The following is an 18,377-nucleotide window of genomic DNA, read 5'->3' as shown; positions in this document are numbered from 1 at the left end:
TGGGTTGAAGGGGCTGTTTCCACGCTGTTTCTCTACAGTTTTAAATGAAGTCTGAAAGATGCACCATAGAAAGTATACTATGGGGTTGCATTACAGCTTGGTTTGGGAACAGCTATGCTCAAGACTGCAAGAAATTACAGTTGTAGATGCAGCCTCTCCCATCAGATAGACCAGACCTCCCACCATCGATACCAATTTCTCTAAACCTTTCCTATCCATGAAGCTGTCAAATGCCTTTTAAACGCTATGATTATACTCGCCTCTACCACTTCATCTAGCAGCTGAGTTCATATAGCCACCACCACCTGTGTAAAAAACGTGCCCCATGGGCCCCTTTAAAACGAGACCAACTATTTTTTTAAATCCCTCACGATTTTATAATTTACCAGACCAAGTGCTGACCCAGGTGCAGTCTTACCAACATCCAGCCACCTGTAACGTGACATCCTAATTTTTCTACTCTGAGCACTGCTTAATGAAGGCAAGCATGCCATACACCTTCTTCAACATCTTGTTTAAACGTGTCACACGTACTTATAGATGTAGCCCAATCCATCACAGTCCAGACCTCCCACCATTCCATCTACACTTCATGCCGGCTCGGAAAGACAGCCGACTTGTTACTCCTTCTTCTCCTTGCACCAGCAGAGTCAGTAACAACTTCTTCCTCTCTGTTGCCAGGTTTTTGAACGATCTTTCCATATGCTAGGGTAGTGTCCAATTCACATTTACTCCATTGTAGATATTGGATTTTGGCTAAGGAACTGATGTGCTACAATGCTGAGAACTATATTCTGCAATCTGTATCTTGTCCTTTGCTCTATCTATTGTACGTGAGTTTGACTTAATTGTAATTATGTATGATATTATCATATCTGTTTGTATAGCCTTTCACAGTATCTTGGTAAACGTGACAATAATAATCATCATCATCATCATCGTTGAAAACATCAACAGGCACAGTGCCTTACAATGCTATAGACAGTTTGGATCAGTACCACTGCTACACGTGTGGGTTTAAACTAAATAGTGGGGGGGGAGGGATTGATAAATTGGGAGTCTAAAGATGGAGTTAAGGGGGAAGTGAGTACAGGAAAAGATGCAAAAGACTCCCGAATTAATGGGAAGGAAAGTTCGAGAAGGGATAAGAGAGTAAGGTCAGGGCCAATAGTGACCCGTGTGAGAGGAGAGTTGAATATAGAAGTTAAAGTGTTGTATATGAATGCGTGAAGAATAAGAAATAAAGTGGAAGAGCTTGAGGCTCAGTTAGAAATTGGCAAGTATGATGTTGTGGGAATTACAGAGACATAGCTGCAAGAGGACCAGGGCTGGGTACTAAATATTCAAGGGTATATGTCCTATTGAAAAGACAGACAGGTGGGCAGAGGGGATGGGGTAGCTCTGTTGGTGAGGAATGAAATTCAGTCCCCTGTGTGGGGTGACATAGAATCAGGAGATGTAGAGTCAGTATGGATAGAACTGAGGAATTGTAAGGGTAAAAAGACCGTAATGGGAGTTATCTACAGGCCCCCAAACAGTAACCTGGATATAGGGTGCATGTTGAATCAAGAGTTAAAATTGCCACGTCGTAAAGGTAATGCTACGGTAGTTAAGGGGGATTTCAACATGCAGGTAGACTGGGAAAATCAGGTTGGTACTGGACCCCAAGAAAGGGAGTTTGTGGAGTGCCTCCGTGATGGATTCTTAGAGCAGCTTGTACTGGAGCCTACCAGGGAGAAGGCAATTCTAGATTTAGTGTTGTGTAATGAACCGGATTTGATAAGGGAACTTGAGTTAAAGGAGCCATTAGGAGGTAGTGACCATAATATGATAAATTATATTCTACAATTTGAGAGGGAGATGGGAAAATCGGAAGTATCAGTATTATAGTTGAACAAAGGGGACTATGGAGCCATGAGGGAGGAGCTGGCCAAAGTTGACTGGAAAGATATCCTAGCAGGGATGACAGTGGAACAAGAATGGCAGGTATTTCTGGGAATAATACAGAAGGTGCAGGATCAGTTCATTCCAAAAAGGGAGAAAGATTCCAAGGGGAATAAGGGGCGACCGTGGCTGACAAGGGAAGTCAGGGACAGTATAAAAATAAAAGAGAAGTATAAGATAGAAAAGATAAGCAGGAAACCAGAGGATTGGGAAACTTTTAAAGAGCAACAGAAGATAACTAAAAAGGCAATACGGGGAGAAAAGATGAGGTATAAAGGTAAGCTAGCCAAGAATATAAAGCAGGATGGTAAAAGCTTCTTTAGGTATATGAAGAGGAAAAAAATCATTAAGACCAAAGTTGAACCCTTGAAGACTGAAACAGGTGAATTTATTATGGGGAACAAGGAAATGGCAGATGAGTTGAACAGGTGCATTGTATCCGGCTTCACTAAGGAAGAAGCAACCAATCTCCCTGATGTACTAGTGGCCAGAGGATCTAGGGTAATGGAGGAACTGAAGGAAATTCATATTAGGCAGGTAATGGTGTTGGGTAGACTGATGGGACTGAAGGCTGATAAATCCCCAGGGCCTGATGGTGTACATCCCAGGGTACTTAAGGAAGTGGCTCTAGAAATTGTGGGCGCATTGGTGATCATTTTCCAATGGTCTATAGATTCAGGATCAGTTCCTGTGGATTGGAGGGTAGCTAATGTTAACCCACTTTTTAAGAAAGGCGGGAGAGAGAAATCAGGGAATTATAGACCAGTTAGCCTGACATGGTGGTGGGGAAGATGCTGGAGTCAATTATAAAAGATGAAATAGCAGCACATTTGGATAGCAGTAGCAGGATTGGTCCGAGTCAGCATGGATTTACGAAGGGGAAATCATGGTTGACTAATCTTCTGGAATTTTTTGAGGATGTAACTAGGAAAATGGACAAGGAGAGCCAGTGGATGTAGTGTACCTGGACTTTCAGAAAGCATTTGATAAGGTCCCACATAGGAGATCAGTGGACAAAAATGAGAGCACATGGTATTGGGGGCAGGGTACTGACATGGATAGAAAATTGGTTGGCAAACAGGAAACAAAGAGTAGGGATTAACGGGTCCCTTTCAGAATGGAAGGCAGTGACTAGTGGGGTACCGCAAGGCTCGGTGCTGGGACCGCAGCTATTTACAATATACATTAATGATTTAGATGAAGGGATTAAAAGTAACATTAGCAAATTTGCAGATGACACAAAACTGGGTGGCCGTGTAAACTGTGAGGAGGATGCTATGAGGATGCAGGGTGACTTGGACAGGTTGGGTGAGTGGGCAGATGCATGGCAGATGCAGTTTAATGTGTATAAATGTGAGGTTATCCACTTTGGTGGCGAAAACAGGAAGGCAGATTATTATCTGAATGGTGTCAAATTGGGAAATAGAGAAGTACAACGAGATCTGGGAGTTCTTGTGTCAAGCTTTGTCTCTTAAAAAGCAGATAGCAACAAAATTGTTAAAGGTAAACCATGGCAATGTTTAATTGATTCGTTAGATGGGAGTTGCAAGATCGACCATGAGCACAAACGTTGCTCAGTGCTTCTCAGGCTCCACTCACAGAACAAAGGAAAGTTAGCACAATTATACATTTTTCTTGTCAGTAAAACACTCCTACCAAGTCTGAATATGGCATGACTCAAACATTTTATAGCCTTTCAGAATATAGGAAAAGCTGGGTCCAAATCAAGCTCATGCAATAATTATTACTTATCTCTGGAGCGTCAGCTATTTTTTTCAATCTTGACTTCTTTATGGCCTTGAAAGAGCACATGTTATTACGCAGGTTTCCATCTTAATGTCTCCTCCATATTGTGTTCCATATAATTTGCAAAGTCATTCAGACTTGGCATCGAGCCATTCTTTTGTTCTACTAGACCATGCTTTTGTAGAGGAACGACTCAATTTTAGATTTGATTTAGATTTAGATTTAGATTCGATCTTTCATTCCCTCCTTTTTTATCAAACATGATAACATTCACAGTCCTTGGTAGGTACACACATATAAGATTATTAAAGGTTTGGACATGCTAGAGGCAGGAAACATGTTCCCGATGTTGGGCGAGTCTGGAACCAGGGGCCACAGTTTAAGAATAAGGGGTAAGCCATTTAGAACGGAGATGAGGAAAAACGTTTTCACACAGAGGGTCGTGAATCTGCGGAATTCTCTGCTTCAGATGGAAGTGGAGGCAAATTCTCTGTATGCTTTCAAGAGAGAGTTGGATAAAGCTCTTGAAGATAGCGGGATACGGGGAAAAGGCAGGAACAGGATACTGAATGTGGATGATCAGCCATGATCACAGTAAATGGCGGTGCTGGCTCAAAGGGCCGAATGGCCTACTCCTGCACCTATTGTCTATTGCCTATTGTACTCCTTGGAATTTACAAGAATTAAGGGCGATCTGATTCAAACATGTAAGATCTCAAGGGGACTTTACAGGGTAAATATTGAGATGTTTTCACAATTGGGAGAATTGCGAAGAAAGGGAAATAGCTACAAATAAGAGTAATTTAAAACTCAGCTGTGTAGAAATGTCTTCTCTCACACGAGAATCGCAGGAAATCTTTGCCTCCAAGGGTGGTGGTCAGATCATTAGATATACAGTATTTAACATGGAAATAAATACTTGAAAGAACAAGGAACGGAGGGTCATGGGGATCTGAAACATGGCAGGAGCAGAGGCCAGCATAAACCAATCATGATCATGTTGAAGAGTGGGGCAGACATGAGAGGCCTGGTAGCCTATTCCTGCTCCCACTTTCTTGTGTTTTTTTAAAATTTCACATTATTTTATGTTGCCCAGCCTTTTGGAACATATTGCATATTATTCTAAGTTTCTGCCTCTTTATTGACAAGGAATTTGTCTAAAAATACAGAGAACATTGTACATGAAATATTGTCGGAGTAATGGAAAAATCCAAATGATGGACCGATATCCTTCCCACCAAAGACAGAAAATCCTTTCCTTGCACAAGTATCAGCAACCTAGAAAGTGCACTGATTACTATAACTTCACAAATGTTGAACATGGATAAAACTTTCTCCATTTATAACACAAGTAGAGACTTTAACCATTTGATATAAATAGTATATTTTTTCCATTAAGATATAGAAAGACAGGGATTTTGATTAACATTGTTCACAGTAATCTCCAAGGTACCATCCCTGGCAATGTGGTGTTATTATTTGTAAAATATATTTACACACTCAATATAGCTGCTAGTGTCCAAATATTTAACCAAGATGTATTTTCTATGGTACACAAAAAAGCTGGAGAAACTCAGCGGGTGCAGCAGCATCTATGGAGCGAAGAAAAAAGGCAACGTTTCGGGCCAAAACCCTTCTTCAGACGTATTTTCTATGTACTTAAGGAGACAAAATAATTTCAAATATAAAAAGGTAATCATGCATTTAACAGTGCAGTGTTGCTTAACGAAGCAAGTTATTAATCTTCCTAATTCACAGATACAAATGGATGTCTTAATTTTTTATAAAGTGCACAAATTACAAAAATGAGACTTATTTGTACATTATAATCCATCTAGGCACTTCATTCACCATTCCATGGCAATTTCTAATAAAACAGCCTTATAATATTAAATTTGCTTTAACCTTGCAGCACTGAACATTTTGAGGAAAAAATTCTATGCTCTTAGATACTTCCGTTGGAAGCCTTAAATAGTTAATTTATTTTCTCAGAAAACAGATTTCCTTAGTCTCAGTGCTGAGGAGAGATGGGACATGCTCTATTTGTATATCAAGGTGTTTCCAATTTCCAGCTGGAGAAACAGGACTCTTAACACCCTTATCCCCTGACAACTGTCCAATTATGTACATCACACACGGCCTACTGTTTGCTGAAGAAGTAATCAATAAAGGATATGGTTGAGTGAACACAGATTTTGGCTGAACCAATGCATGAAAACTTAATCATTTGTTCAGTGTGGAGAAATCAAATATAGCAGAGATGAAAACAGTCACTCAGGGGGGTTGCCAATTGTGCCACCAAGTTTGAGGAGGAAAGCTTTTAGCAAGAAGAAAATGCGAATGGTGACAGGTGGAAATTTAAACGACTTCCTTCATTTCATGAATTAATGTAAATACTTTCAATTATATTTTTTTCTTTGGTCATTTCTAAATTTTAATCAAGGAGCGAACCAGTTTAATTTAATAAATTCGGATGCTTACTGGACTGTTGAATTGCATTTAATAAAAATGCAGTATGTTTAATGGTGGAGTTGTGATACTGTGGAAGCATTTGTAACTAAAAAACACACCTGCTGCCACTGGGAATACATTTAAACATCTCAACCTGACCAAAAAATAGACAGAATGATAAGGTAATGAAAAAATTGTTTTAACTTAATGCACATTTATAAAAGTTAAAATAAGAAAATATTTTTGGAGTTTGGAAAATTTTGATGCTTAACTTTAAACTCAAAATACACTGGCTGGAACAAAGATAACAGTTACTTGTTTGCTGTTAGATGTTAAATGTTTCATTATTTTTGTAGATTTTTAATTTTGCTTTAAAATAACTGGATAACTTTTACGAAAGAATTATTCACAATGAGAAATGCTTCAGATTTAATAAGTTTGTAATATTTAGGAACGTACTTCTAACAATTTTGATTTTCACTGCTGAACAAGTTTGAGTTAGCAAAATACAACCTACCTTAGTAAGGCCATTGCCAGAGCTTCATAAGCTTTGCCTAAACCAGCATCATCATCTATGGAACTGGACAGCTCCAAATATGTTTGTAAGTACTAAGGAAGAGAGAAAGAGACAAATCATTTAGAAAAATATGGAGTAAAAAAATGCAAGCAAAATAAATTATTTTTAAGATTACCGTATTTCCCGGCGTCCAAGACGCTAGTTTTTACTGAAAAATAAGGCCCGAAAATTTACCTGAACCTTGGATGGCAAAGGTTAGGCCGAGCAATGCCACTCTCATAGCGACTGCTCCGCGGAACCTGCCACGCCTTCGACCCTGGAACTGTGTGAAGTGCCAGATCAAAGGCTATGACAACTGCTGCAGGAATAGCTGCATGTGATGACCTTTTTCCAACAATTTCTCGTTGTAGAAACATAGAAAAATAGGTGCAGGAGTAGGTCATTCGACCCTTCGAGCCAGCACTGCCATTCAATATAATTATGGCTGAGCATCTAAAATCAGTACCCTGTTCCTGCTTTCCCACCATATCCCTTGATTCCTTTAGCCCTAAGAGCTAAATCTAACTCTCTTGAAAACATCCAGTGAATTGGCCCCCACTGCCTTCTGTGGCACAGAATTCTGCAGGTTCACAACTCTGGGTGAAGAATTATTTCCTCAAATCAGTCCTAAATTGCTCACATAATTAGAAGGTAGACACAAAATGTTGGAGTAACTCAGCAGGTCAGGTAGCTTCTCTGGAGAGAAGGAATGGGTGATGTTTCGGGTCGAGACCCTTCTTCAGATTCTTCTTCCGCTCCTCTACATTATTAGATGTGTAATTGAAGAGTGGATCTGGAGTTTTAAAAATTGATTGAAAAGAACGCTATCCTCAGCTGGACCCAATATGTTCATTTTTCTTCCAAGCCCTTTGCCACTTTATTGGTGGAGTAAAAATGTGGCCTTTATGAAATTATTTAATTAATTGAAAAAAAATCTGCTTAACCTGTTGCAATATTTTTTTAACTTCTATTTACAATCCAGTTTCACTTTCATTCTAATTTGGCATGATATCTGTCGAATAATTTTTCAACTTCTCAATTTCCACTTTTCAAAGACATGCAGATTTGTTGGTTCCTATAAATTACCCCTAGTGTGTATGATGCAAAAGTGGGATAACATAGAATTAGTGTACAGGTGATTGATGGTCAGCATGGACTCAGTGGACCGAAGGGGCTGTTTCATGGCTGCACTTCTCACGCATTGAGCTTGAGAGTCACGCATTTCACAAAATTCTCATGCTCTCACGCTGATCACAAATTTCTCATGCTCAAAAATCTTCAGGTGTTGGAAGTTCAAACTAAAGCGAAAATTGTTTTAGAGGTGAGTAAAAACCACGAGGGGAATATATAAGGTGAATGCATAGTCTTTTTCCTGGGATATGTGATTCAAGAACTAGAGGGCATTGGTTTAAAGCAGGGCTGTCAAACTACTGGCCCGCAGGATGATATGGGGGAAAGTTTAGTTTCTCCCCTGCAGTGGTCCCAGCACCGACACCTCCCTCCCCTCCCGAGGCACCACTCACAACTCCCAACCTTATCTCCGGCGGCTCTGTGTCCGTCGACCGCTCTGTCCACACCCCATGGAGGTTTAACCCCGGACTGGAGCCAGGAGCGGATCGGGTGAGTGGGGGCGTCGCTGCCGCCTCCGGAGCCGCGGGGATGAATCTCGGGCTAAGGTTCCGCTCTGATGCCCGACCCCCGGGTCACTGATCCCCCCGGGTCACTGACTCTTACCTCCCCCGGACCGCAGCTGGACACAGAGCACCTGGGCCGGCCCGCATTCCCGGGAGGGGAGGGGGGAAGAGACAAGGGGGGAGGCGGGGGGGGAGAGGGAAACGCTCCCTGGGCATCGCCAAGTCTCCACTCGCTCCGGATGTTGTCGCCGCTTCACTGACATACACTCTCACACACACACACTGGCACACACAAGGTTTAAAGAGATATGGGCCATATGCGGGTAAATGTGACTAGTTTAATTGGGGCATCTTGATCTGCATGAACAAGTTGGAATGAAGGGCCTGTTTCCATGCTGAAAGACTACAACACATTGTAGAAAGGGTGCAATTACTCTGGAGAGGATCGAGGGGCGATTTATGAAGATGTTGGCTGGGCTGGAATTTTTTTTTCACTTTGCAGAAAGATTTGATAACTGGGATTGTATTCTCTGCAGCAACGGAGGTGAAAAAAAACTTAGTTGAGGTGAATAATATAATGAGAATAGGACCTGTTAACAAAGAGTGTAGGAAGGAACTACAGATGCTGGTTTAAACTGAAGATAGACACTAAAAACTGGAATAACTCAGCAGGACAGGCAGCAGACATCTCTGGAGAGAAAGAATGGGTGATGTTTCGCGTCAAGACCTTCAGACTGAAGAGGTTGAAAACCAGCCATAAAACACAATGACTGGAGATGTGTGTTATCCAACTAAGGGCAGAAATCAGAATCATGTGTTCATCTTTATTGACGTGACACCATAATAAATATATTACAGAAAAAATAATTTAATGGGGTGGCACTGTGGCGCAGCGGTAGAGTTGCTGCCTTAATACCACATGGGTTTTCTCTGGATATTCCAGTTTATCCCACATCCAAAAGAAGTGCAGATTTGTAAGTTAATTGGCTTCTGTAAATTGTTCCTGGCGTGTAGGATGGAACTGGTATATGATAAATTGCTGGTCGGTGTGGTCTTGGTGGGCTGAAGGGCCTGTTTCCATACATAGTTTTACATATATATCTTAATTTCATTGAACCATATACAATTGAATATGTGGCACTATTTTCATCTTCTTTCTATAGTCAAACGGTAAGGTTGATTGATTTATTTGTGCAGAACAGTGATGGATGTCCGACTCTTGCCTTGTTTCTCTCTGTTTTTCTCTATATATAGATATGCATAACACCATGAATTATAATCTGATTTCCATACATGAATATAGTCATTCATGTGCTGCACCTGTTGATCATAGCCTAGTTCTACTGTGGAAAGTAATTAGGAATGTAATTTAGCCTAACCTTAGTCATACCTAATACAATTTAAAGCATAAATGTTGTACTGTACTGCTACAGTTTGCACCAGATTGCACAATTTCAAGCTGAAAAATGCGAAAGCTCGCTACCTCCCTCGCAATTTCTCACTCTCAATCTCACCCAATGTTGGCAGCCCTGCTGTTTCCATGCTGTATCTCTAAACTAAACTAAAACAAAACTAATCTTCCCTTAGCCTACATCATTCATTATGAAAGCAAAAACAATTTGTAAACAAATTAACTGTAGGCTGGATTTCCAGGTAATTGAAATTATTTTTTGTTTAGATTAATTTTGCCAGAAGTTGTAAGACAACAAACAAGAACTGAGCTTCCTGAACTCTAAAGATGTTGAGTGAAGAAACATAAATAAAACTCCCAGGTAAGGCAAAAAATATATATAGGAACCTTCACAAGTGGAATTAAAGAAATTCTCAAATCGGTTTAAAAAAATACAAACATCTATGTAGCTTTGCACTTTTATTACACTTACTAGAAATTTCAATATATTATTTTTTTAAATTGTAAAGATGAGGTAAAGTATGAGTACAGTTGTAAGCTATTATTTTTGAAGATCCCTTTTTTAAAGGTCACCGCTTTAAAGTTGTTGATGTTGGCAATGTATTCTTATTAAAGTGCTTTCCAAAGTCTGTATGGTATATTTTTGTCATAAGAACATTTGGCAAGCCTTTTGTTTTGGTTCAGAATGGTGAACTATGTATTAATTAATCATACGTAATTCATGGTATACTTCAACATTACTCATTTCATCTCTGTATAAAAGCATGTAATCACTAACACAAATTGCCATTCAGCTTTTATAGCTTATTTTCCCCTCAGTGCAAGTGCAAACAGGCATGTAATGTGTTTAATCCTAACGTATCAAATAAAACAATACAAAATTTCATCCTGAAACTAGTCTAGTGGATAACATCAAATCTATCTATCTATTATTATATAAAACTGTGTGCCTGCCGGCGTCCGGCGTCCATCCGTCCGGCTGCCAGCTGCCTTTCTTCCTTTGATTCCTTGCAACTCCGAAACCAGACGCAGAATCGCCGACATCTTTTCCATTTCGGTAGAGATTTCACTTTTCTTTCAAAGTATCCACTCCTGATTACATTTCGTCGTGTTTATGTACACATTTTTAATCAAAGCCTTCTCCCCCCCCCCCCCCCCCAATATTTCAAAAATAAACTGGCTTCTCACCCATAGAAGCAGCCCCAGCCCCAGCCCCTGGTGAACGTTCCATCGTGTGATGTCACAATGCCCGATGTTCACATATGTCCAATCGGAATGGATCCATTTACATATGCCTTTGCAGGAGCACCAGCACCTGGTGAACGTTCCATCGTGTGATGTCACAATGCCCAATGCTCAAATACATTGTTGCCATAGAGGGAGTACAGAGAAGGTTCACCAGACTGATTCCTGGGATGTCAGTACTTTCATATGAATAAAGACTGGATAGACTCGGCTTGTACTCGCTAGATTTTAGAAGATTGAGGGGGTATCTTATAGAAACTTACAAAATTCTTAAGGGGTTGGACAGGCTAGATGCAGGAAGATTGTTCCAGATGTTGGGGAAGTCCAGGACAAGGGGTCACAGTTTAAGGATAAGGGGTAAATATTTTAGGACCGAGATGAGAAAAACATTTTTCACACAGAGAGTGGTGAATCTCTGGAATTCACTGGCACAGAAGGTAGTTGAGGCCAGTTCATTGGCTATATTTAAGAGGGAGTTAGATGTGGCCCGTGTGGCTAAAGGGATCAGGGGGTATGGAGAGAAGGCAGATACAGGATACTGAGTTGGATGATCAGCCATGATCATATTGAATGGTGGTGCAGGCTCGAAGGGCCGAATGGCCTACTCCTGCACTTAATTTCTATGTTTCTATGTTTCCCTCTCCTCACCCCTCTCCCTCTCTCACCCATCCCTCTCTCCCCCACCCCCCTTCCCTCTCTACCCCACCCCTTCCCTCTCTCCACCCGCCCCCTTCCTCCTACCCCTCTGTCCCTCTTCCATCACTCCCCCTACCCCTTTCCTCCTCCCTCCCCACTCTTCCACCTCTCCCCCTTCCCCCTCCACTCTCCCTCCCCACTCTCCCCCCACCCCTCTCCCCTCCCTCCCTCCTCCCCTCCCTCCCCATCCCCCCCCTCCCCCACATCTCTCTCCCCATCCCCCTCTCTCACCCCCTACCCCGCTCTCCTTTCCCTCCCAAACCTGTCCCGTTTCCTCCTCTCCCCTCCCTCCCTTCTTCTCACCCCCCCACCCCCCACCGGTGTGTTTGGGGGGTGGTTAATGTGAGTGTGATGCCGCAGCTCCCCACCCCCCCGCAAACGCCGTTGGGGAAACAGACCCAACGGGTCTGCACTTGGTCTAGTTACATTTATAGCCGTTATTAATGAAACAATTGAGTTGTTTTTCTACAGATGACATCTTTAGTTCTAGCACATTGAAATAATTGTATTGCAGAGGTAATCCAAATAGCTCTTCATGTTCAGTATCGACAGTCAAAAAGAATTGACAGCTTTCTGGTACATTAAGTCTACCTGTCTTCATCGATAGGACGGTGGTGGAGAGTCAACATTGGAAAGCATGCAAAAGAAAGCTTTTCACTGCACATGACACATGACAATAATCAGCCTAAATCTATTGTTGATGCTTTTATTCATTTCAGTCTTTGAGTTTGGAGGAAAGGGGGATCAAATTATATCAAAGATAGACACAAAAAGCTGGAGTAACTCAGCGGGACAATCAGCATCTCTGGAGAGAAGGACTGGGTGACATTTCGGGTCGAGACCCTTCTTAAGACTGGTTAGGGATAAGGGAAACGAGAGATACATATTGTGAAGTGGAGATAACGAACAATGAATGAAAGACATGTAAAAAAGTAATGATGATAAAGGAAACAAGCCATTGTTAGCTGTTTGTTGGGTGAAAATGAGGAACTAGTGTGACTTGGGTGGGGGAGGGATAGTGAGAGAGGGAATGCCGGGGTGAACCTGAAGTGAGATAAATCAATATTCATACCACTGGGCTGTAAGTTGCCCAAGCCAAATATGAGATGCTGTTCCTCCAATTTGCATTTAGCCTCACTCTGACAATGGAGGACCGAAAGGTCTGTGTAGGAATGGGAAGGAGAATTAAAGTGTCCAGCAACCGGGAGATCAGGTAAGTTCAGGCGGGTTGAGAGAAGGTGTTCCACAAAACGATCGCCCAGCCTGCGTTTGGTCTTGCTGATGTATAAGAGTCCACATCTTGAACAATGGATACATTAGATGAGGTTGGAGGAGGTGCAAGTAAATCTCTGCCTAACCTGAAATGACTGTCACAGAGTCGAGGGAGGAGGTATGGCGACAGGTGTTGCATCTTCTGCGGTTTCAAGGGAAGGTACCTGGGGAGGGGGTGGTTTGGGTAGGAAGGGATGAGTTAACCAGAGAGTTGTGGAGGGAATGGTCTCTGCGGTAGGCGGAAAGGGGTGGAGATGGGAAAATGTGGCGAGTGGTGGGATCCCGTTGAAGGTGGTGGAAATTTCACAGGATTATGTGCTGTATGCGACGGCTGATGGGGTGGAAGGTAAGGATTAGGGGGACTGTCTCTGTTGCGACTAGAGGGAGGGGGAGCAAGGACAGAGTTGCAGGGTACCAAGGAGACACGAGTGAGGGCCATTATACCATATTGCCTTCGAACACAGAAGGGGCCACTTTGTCCTATTACGTCTATACTGGTTCACAGCACAATCCTACTCCACCAGTAATTTTCCATGAAACATATTAGCCCCACATTCCCATCAAGTCCCTCCAGATTATACCACTTACCTACACCCTGGGCGACCAACAATGGCCAAATAACCTTTCCACTTGCACATATGTGTGATGTGAGAGGAAGTTGGAGCACATGGGGAAAGCCATGTCATCAGAGAAAGCTAGTAGACAGAGTGGGAGGCAGGAAGCAGAAAAGGGAAGCACTCGGTCACAAGAGGAGAAAGAAGAAAAAGGAAATAAACAGAGAATAAGAGGCGGGGGGTTTCTTAAATGTGCATATTTTAATGCTAGGAGCATTGTATGAAACGTGGATGAGCTTAGAGTCTGGATAGACACCTGGAAGTATGATGTTGTGGCGATCAGTGAAACATGGTTGCAGGAGGGCTGTGATTGGAAACTAAATATTCCAGGATTTCGTAGCTTCAGGTGTGATAGAATTGGAGGGGCAAGAGGTGGAGGTGTTGTATTGCTAGTCAGGGAAGATATTACAGCAGTGCTTTGGCATGATAGATTGGAGGGCTCATCTAGGGAGGCTATTTGGGTGGAACTGAGAAGTGGGAAAGATGTAGCAACACTTATAGTGGTGTATTATAGACCGCCAAATGGGGATCGAGAATTGGAAGAGCAAATACGTAAGGAGATAGCAGATATTAGTAGTAAGCACAAGGTAGTGATTGTGGGAGATTTCAGCTTTCCACACATAGACTGGGAAACACATTCTGTAAATGGGCTGGATGGTTTGGAGTTTGTAAAATGTGTGCAGGATAGTTTTTTGCAGTAATACATAGAGGTACCTACTAGAGGAGGGGCAGTGCTGGACCTCCTGTTAGGAAATGAGACGGGACAGGTGGCGGAGGTATGCGTTGGGGAGCACTTCGGGTCCAGTGATCACAATACCATTAGTTTCAATATAATTATGGAGAGGGTCAGAACTGGACCTAGGGTTGAGATTTTTGATTGGAGAAAGGCTAACTTTGATGAGATGCAAAATGATTTAAAAGGAGTGCACTGGGACATTTTGTTTTATGGGAAGGATGTAGAAGAGAAATGGAGGACATTTAAAGGGGACATTTTAAGAGTACAGCATCATTATGTTCCTGTTCGGTTGAAAGGAAACAGTAAAAATTGGAAAGAGCCCTGGTTTTCAAGGGAAATTGGACATCTTGTTCGGAAAAAGAGGGAGATCTACAATAATTATAGGCAGCATGAAGTAAATGAGGTGCTTGAGGAGTATAAGGAATGTAAAAAGAATCTTAAGAAAGAAATTAGAAAAGCTAAAAGAAGATACGAGGTTGCTTTGGCAAGTAAGGTGAAAGTAAATCCAAAGGGTTTCTACAGCTATATTAATAGCAAAAGGATAACGAGGGATAAAATTGGTCCATTGGAGAGACAGAGTGGACAGCTATCTGCAGAGCCAGAAGAGATGGGGGAGATATTGAACAATTTATTTTCTTCGGTATTCACCAAGGAGAAGGATATTAAATTATGTGAGGTAAGGGAAACTAGTAGAGTAGCTATGGATACTATGAGTTTCAAAGTAAAAGAAGTACTGACACTTTTGAAAAATATAAAAGTGGATAAGTCTCCAGGTCCTGACAGGATATTCCCTAGGACATTGAGGGAAGTTAGTGTAGAAATAGCCGGGGCTATGACAGAAATATTTCAAATGTCATTAGAAACGGGAATAGTCCCCGAGGATTGGCGTACTGCGCATGTTGTTCCATTGTTTAAAAAGGGTTCTAAGAGTAACCCTAGCAATTATAGACCTGTTAGTTTGACTTCAGTGGTGGGCAAATTAATGGGAAAGATACTTAGAGATAATATATATAAGCATCTGGATAAACAGGGTCTGATTAGGAACAGTCAACATGGATTTGTGCCTGGAAGGTCATGTTTGACTAATCTTCTGGAATTTTTTGAAGAGGTTACTAGGGAAATTGACGAGGGTAAAGCAGTGGATGTTGTCTATATGGACTTTAGTAAGGCCTTTGACAAGGTTCCTCATGGAAGGTTGGTTAAGAAGGTTCAACTGTTGGGTATAAATGCAGGAGTAGCAAGATGGATTCAAAAGTGGCTGAATGGGAGACGCCAGAGGGTAATGGTGGATGGCTGTTTGTCGGGTTGGAGGCAGGTGACTAGTGGGGTGCCTCAGGGATCTGTGTTGGGTCATTTGTTGTTTGTCATGTACATCAATGATCTGGATGAAGGTGTGGTAAATTGGATTAGTAAGTATGCAGATTATACCAAGATAGGGGGTGTTGTGGATAATGAAGAGGATTTCCAAAGTCTACAGAGTGATTTAGGCCAGTGCTACCCAAAGTGGTGGTCCGCGGACCGGTACCGGTACGCGGACCATCAGTTGCCGGTACGCGGCGAGTTTCCAGAAAAGAAAGAAAGGATAGCACCTTCAGAGATCATACTTTTGTTTAATTAAGAAAAGAGTCAAAACGTAGGAAATTTATCTGTAATAATTATAATCAAAGCTCTCTCTCTCTCTCTCTCTCTCTCTCTCTCTCTCTCTCTCTCTCTCTCTCTCTCTCTCTCTCTCCTCTCATCTCCTCTCTCTCACTCTCTTCTTCTCTCTGCGTCATATCCTCTCAGTCTCTCCTCTCTCGATCCATCGTCGTCTCTCTCTCTCCTCTCTCTCACCTCTCGTCTCTCATCTCTCTGCTCTCATCTCTCTCATCCTCATCTGCTCTGCTCTCGATCCTCTCTCTCTTCTCTCTCTCTCCTCTCTCTCTCTCTCTCTCTCTTTAAAATTAATCAAACATTTTATTTTCATTTCCGTTGTGTACTTGTTATTTGTATTATACATCACATAGTGGGTGCTACTATAGCGTGTGGGATGCAGACAAAATGGGAGGGTGTAAGGGCGAGGGGAGAATCTGGAATAAGTGAACACGGCATGTTTGCTGTTTCCCCGCCAAATTTCACCCCAATCTTCTCAAGCTTCTCTTTCTTGGGGGTTTGTGTGGGGAATTCCTCAGTTATTGAAGAATTTATGCTTCAAGACGAATTCTTAGGAAACGGAGTTGCCTCCACGAACAAAAAAAAAATGAGAGAATATATTATTTCATTTCTCCTAACGTTTAAAGATGTTACACCCACCCCAACAACCGTACAACGGGTCACCCGTGACCCGCAGCAAGGATTATGATATTAGAGAAGGATGGCCCACTCCAATTGGCGAACTTACTCCTGCCGCGACGGTGGCGCCTGTAGCGGTCGACAAGTATCACTAATACAAATCTCATTAGATGTGTTAATAATAGGAAACTCCAATGCATCACTATTAATATAAAATAAACTAAAACAAATGGTTTGATATTAACAAATCTAATGAGAGTTGTATTAGTGATACGTGTCGACCGCTAGAGGCGGTACCGTCGGCCCGGGAGCAAATATATAACAGAGTGGGCCATCCTTCTCTAATATTATAATCCTTTCCCGCAGTTACCATCAAGAAGTTGAACAGAGAGTATCATACGGATGACAGCGCGTTTGTCCTTTGAGGCCCTGTCACAATCCACTGATCTGAGAATGTAAGTACGAATATTCTTTACTTTCCCATTTTTATCCTGTTTGTAATTTCATTTAAAATTTCATATTAGCTTCTTATCCTAACATTACTTACCCTATTAATCAATGTTCCTCTCACACATACTTTTCAATAAAAGAATTCCCACTGAATTTATTTGGCTTTCATCCTAATATCATAAATTAAGTATATAGGGCTACCTGGGGTTATGAAATTTATATTAATTATTTGGTAAATGTCCAGTTTATCTCAAACATCGATATCGGTGGGGAAAAAATAGTTTCCCACTAGTTTTGTGTTTTTCCATTGATTTGACCATGAATTATACCGCAAATGACCTAACCTAGTCTAGAATTAACATATAGGCCTAACTAAGCTTCAATATATCCTGAGCTTAGTGAAATTGCTCTGAAAACCCTTCTCCCATTTCCTTCAACTTACCTCTGCGAGACTGGCTTCTCAACCATGAGTGTCATTAAAACAAAGTACAGGAATATTATGGATATTCATTCTCCATTGCGCGTGGCACTGTCCTCAATTGAACCTCGACTGGATAAGCTGACAAAGAAGAAGCAGGCTCACCTTTCCCATTAGTAAAGAGTATTGTTTTAACATGGCTATTATTGTGGTAATAAAATAATTAGTTTCATTTTTTAGTATTACGATATATTTTCAATTGTTCTGTCTACAATTGAACGTTACCTATTCCTTTCAATCTTTGTGTTAACATCTTTATTCATTGCGGTTTAAAATAACTACAAATTTTGTATATTCTTTAAAATTAAACTACTGTACTTTATTCATTATATATTTTTTATTACTTATATATTATGTGGTAAAATATCTTTGTTAGAAGACTGCTGGTTTAAATTTTTTTTTAATATTGTAATATTGTATTATTTGTTTACAAACTTTAATATAAGATAAAAACTAATTATCAACTTTTCTTATATTCATTATATATATTGTTTCCTGTATAAATTAATATTACTACGCATATTACCGGTACCTGGCACATTGGAAAAAAATTACCGGTACGCCACATCAGATAGTTTGGGAAGCACTGATTTAGGCCATTTGGAAGAATGGGCTGAAAGATGGCAGATGGAGTTTAATGCTGATAAATGTGAGGTGCTACACCTTGGCAGGACAAATCAAAATAGGACGTATATGGTAAATGGTAGGGAATTGAAGAATGCAGTTGAACAGAGGGATCTGGGAATAACCGTGCATATTTCCTTGAAGGTGGAATCTCATATAGATAGGGTGGTAAAGAAAGCTTTTGGTATGCTAGCCTTTATAAATCAGAGCATTGAGTATAGAAGCTGGGATGTAATGTTAAAATTGTAC

At 41.2% G+C, this 18,377-nt stretch overlaps 1 protein-coding gene across 1 annotated transcript in view; it reads right to left on the bottom strand.

Moving 5' to 3' along the window:
• The window catches only part of ttc29 (tetratricopeptide repeat domain 29), a 283,106-nt gene that overhangs the window by 132,080 nt on the left and 132,649 nt on the right, over positions 1-18,377 (bottom strand). Inside the window, exon 6 of the mRNA XM_033021387.1 lies at positions 6,659-6,750. Coding sequence (XP_032877278.1) covers positions 6,659-6,750 — 92 coding nt within the window. The remainder of the gene's footprint in view (positions 1-6,658; positions 6,751-18,377) is intronic.

This window comes from Amblyraja radiata, chromosome 1 (genome assembly GCF_010909765.2).
Source record: "Amblyraja radiata isolate CabotCenter1 chromosome 1, sAmbRad1.1.pri, whole genome shotgun sequence".
NCBI classification, from domain to species: domain Eukaryota; kingdom Metazoa; phylum Chordata; class Chondrichthyes; order Rajiformes; family Rajidae; genus Amblyraja; species Amblyraja radiata.
The sequence above is the reverse complement of the archived record's forward strand: the minus strand, read 5'-3'. Positions and strand labels throughout refer to the sequence as shown.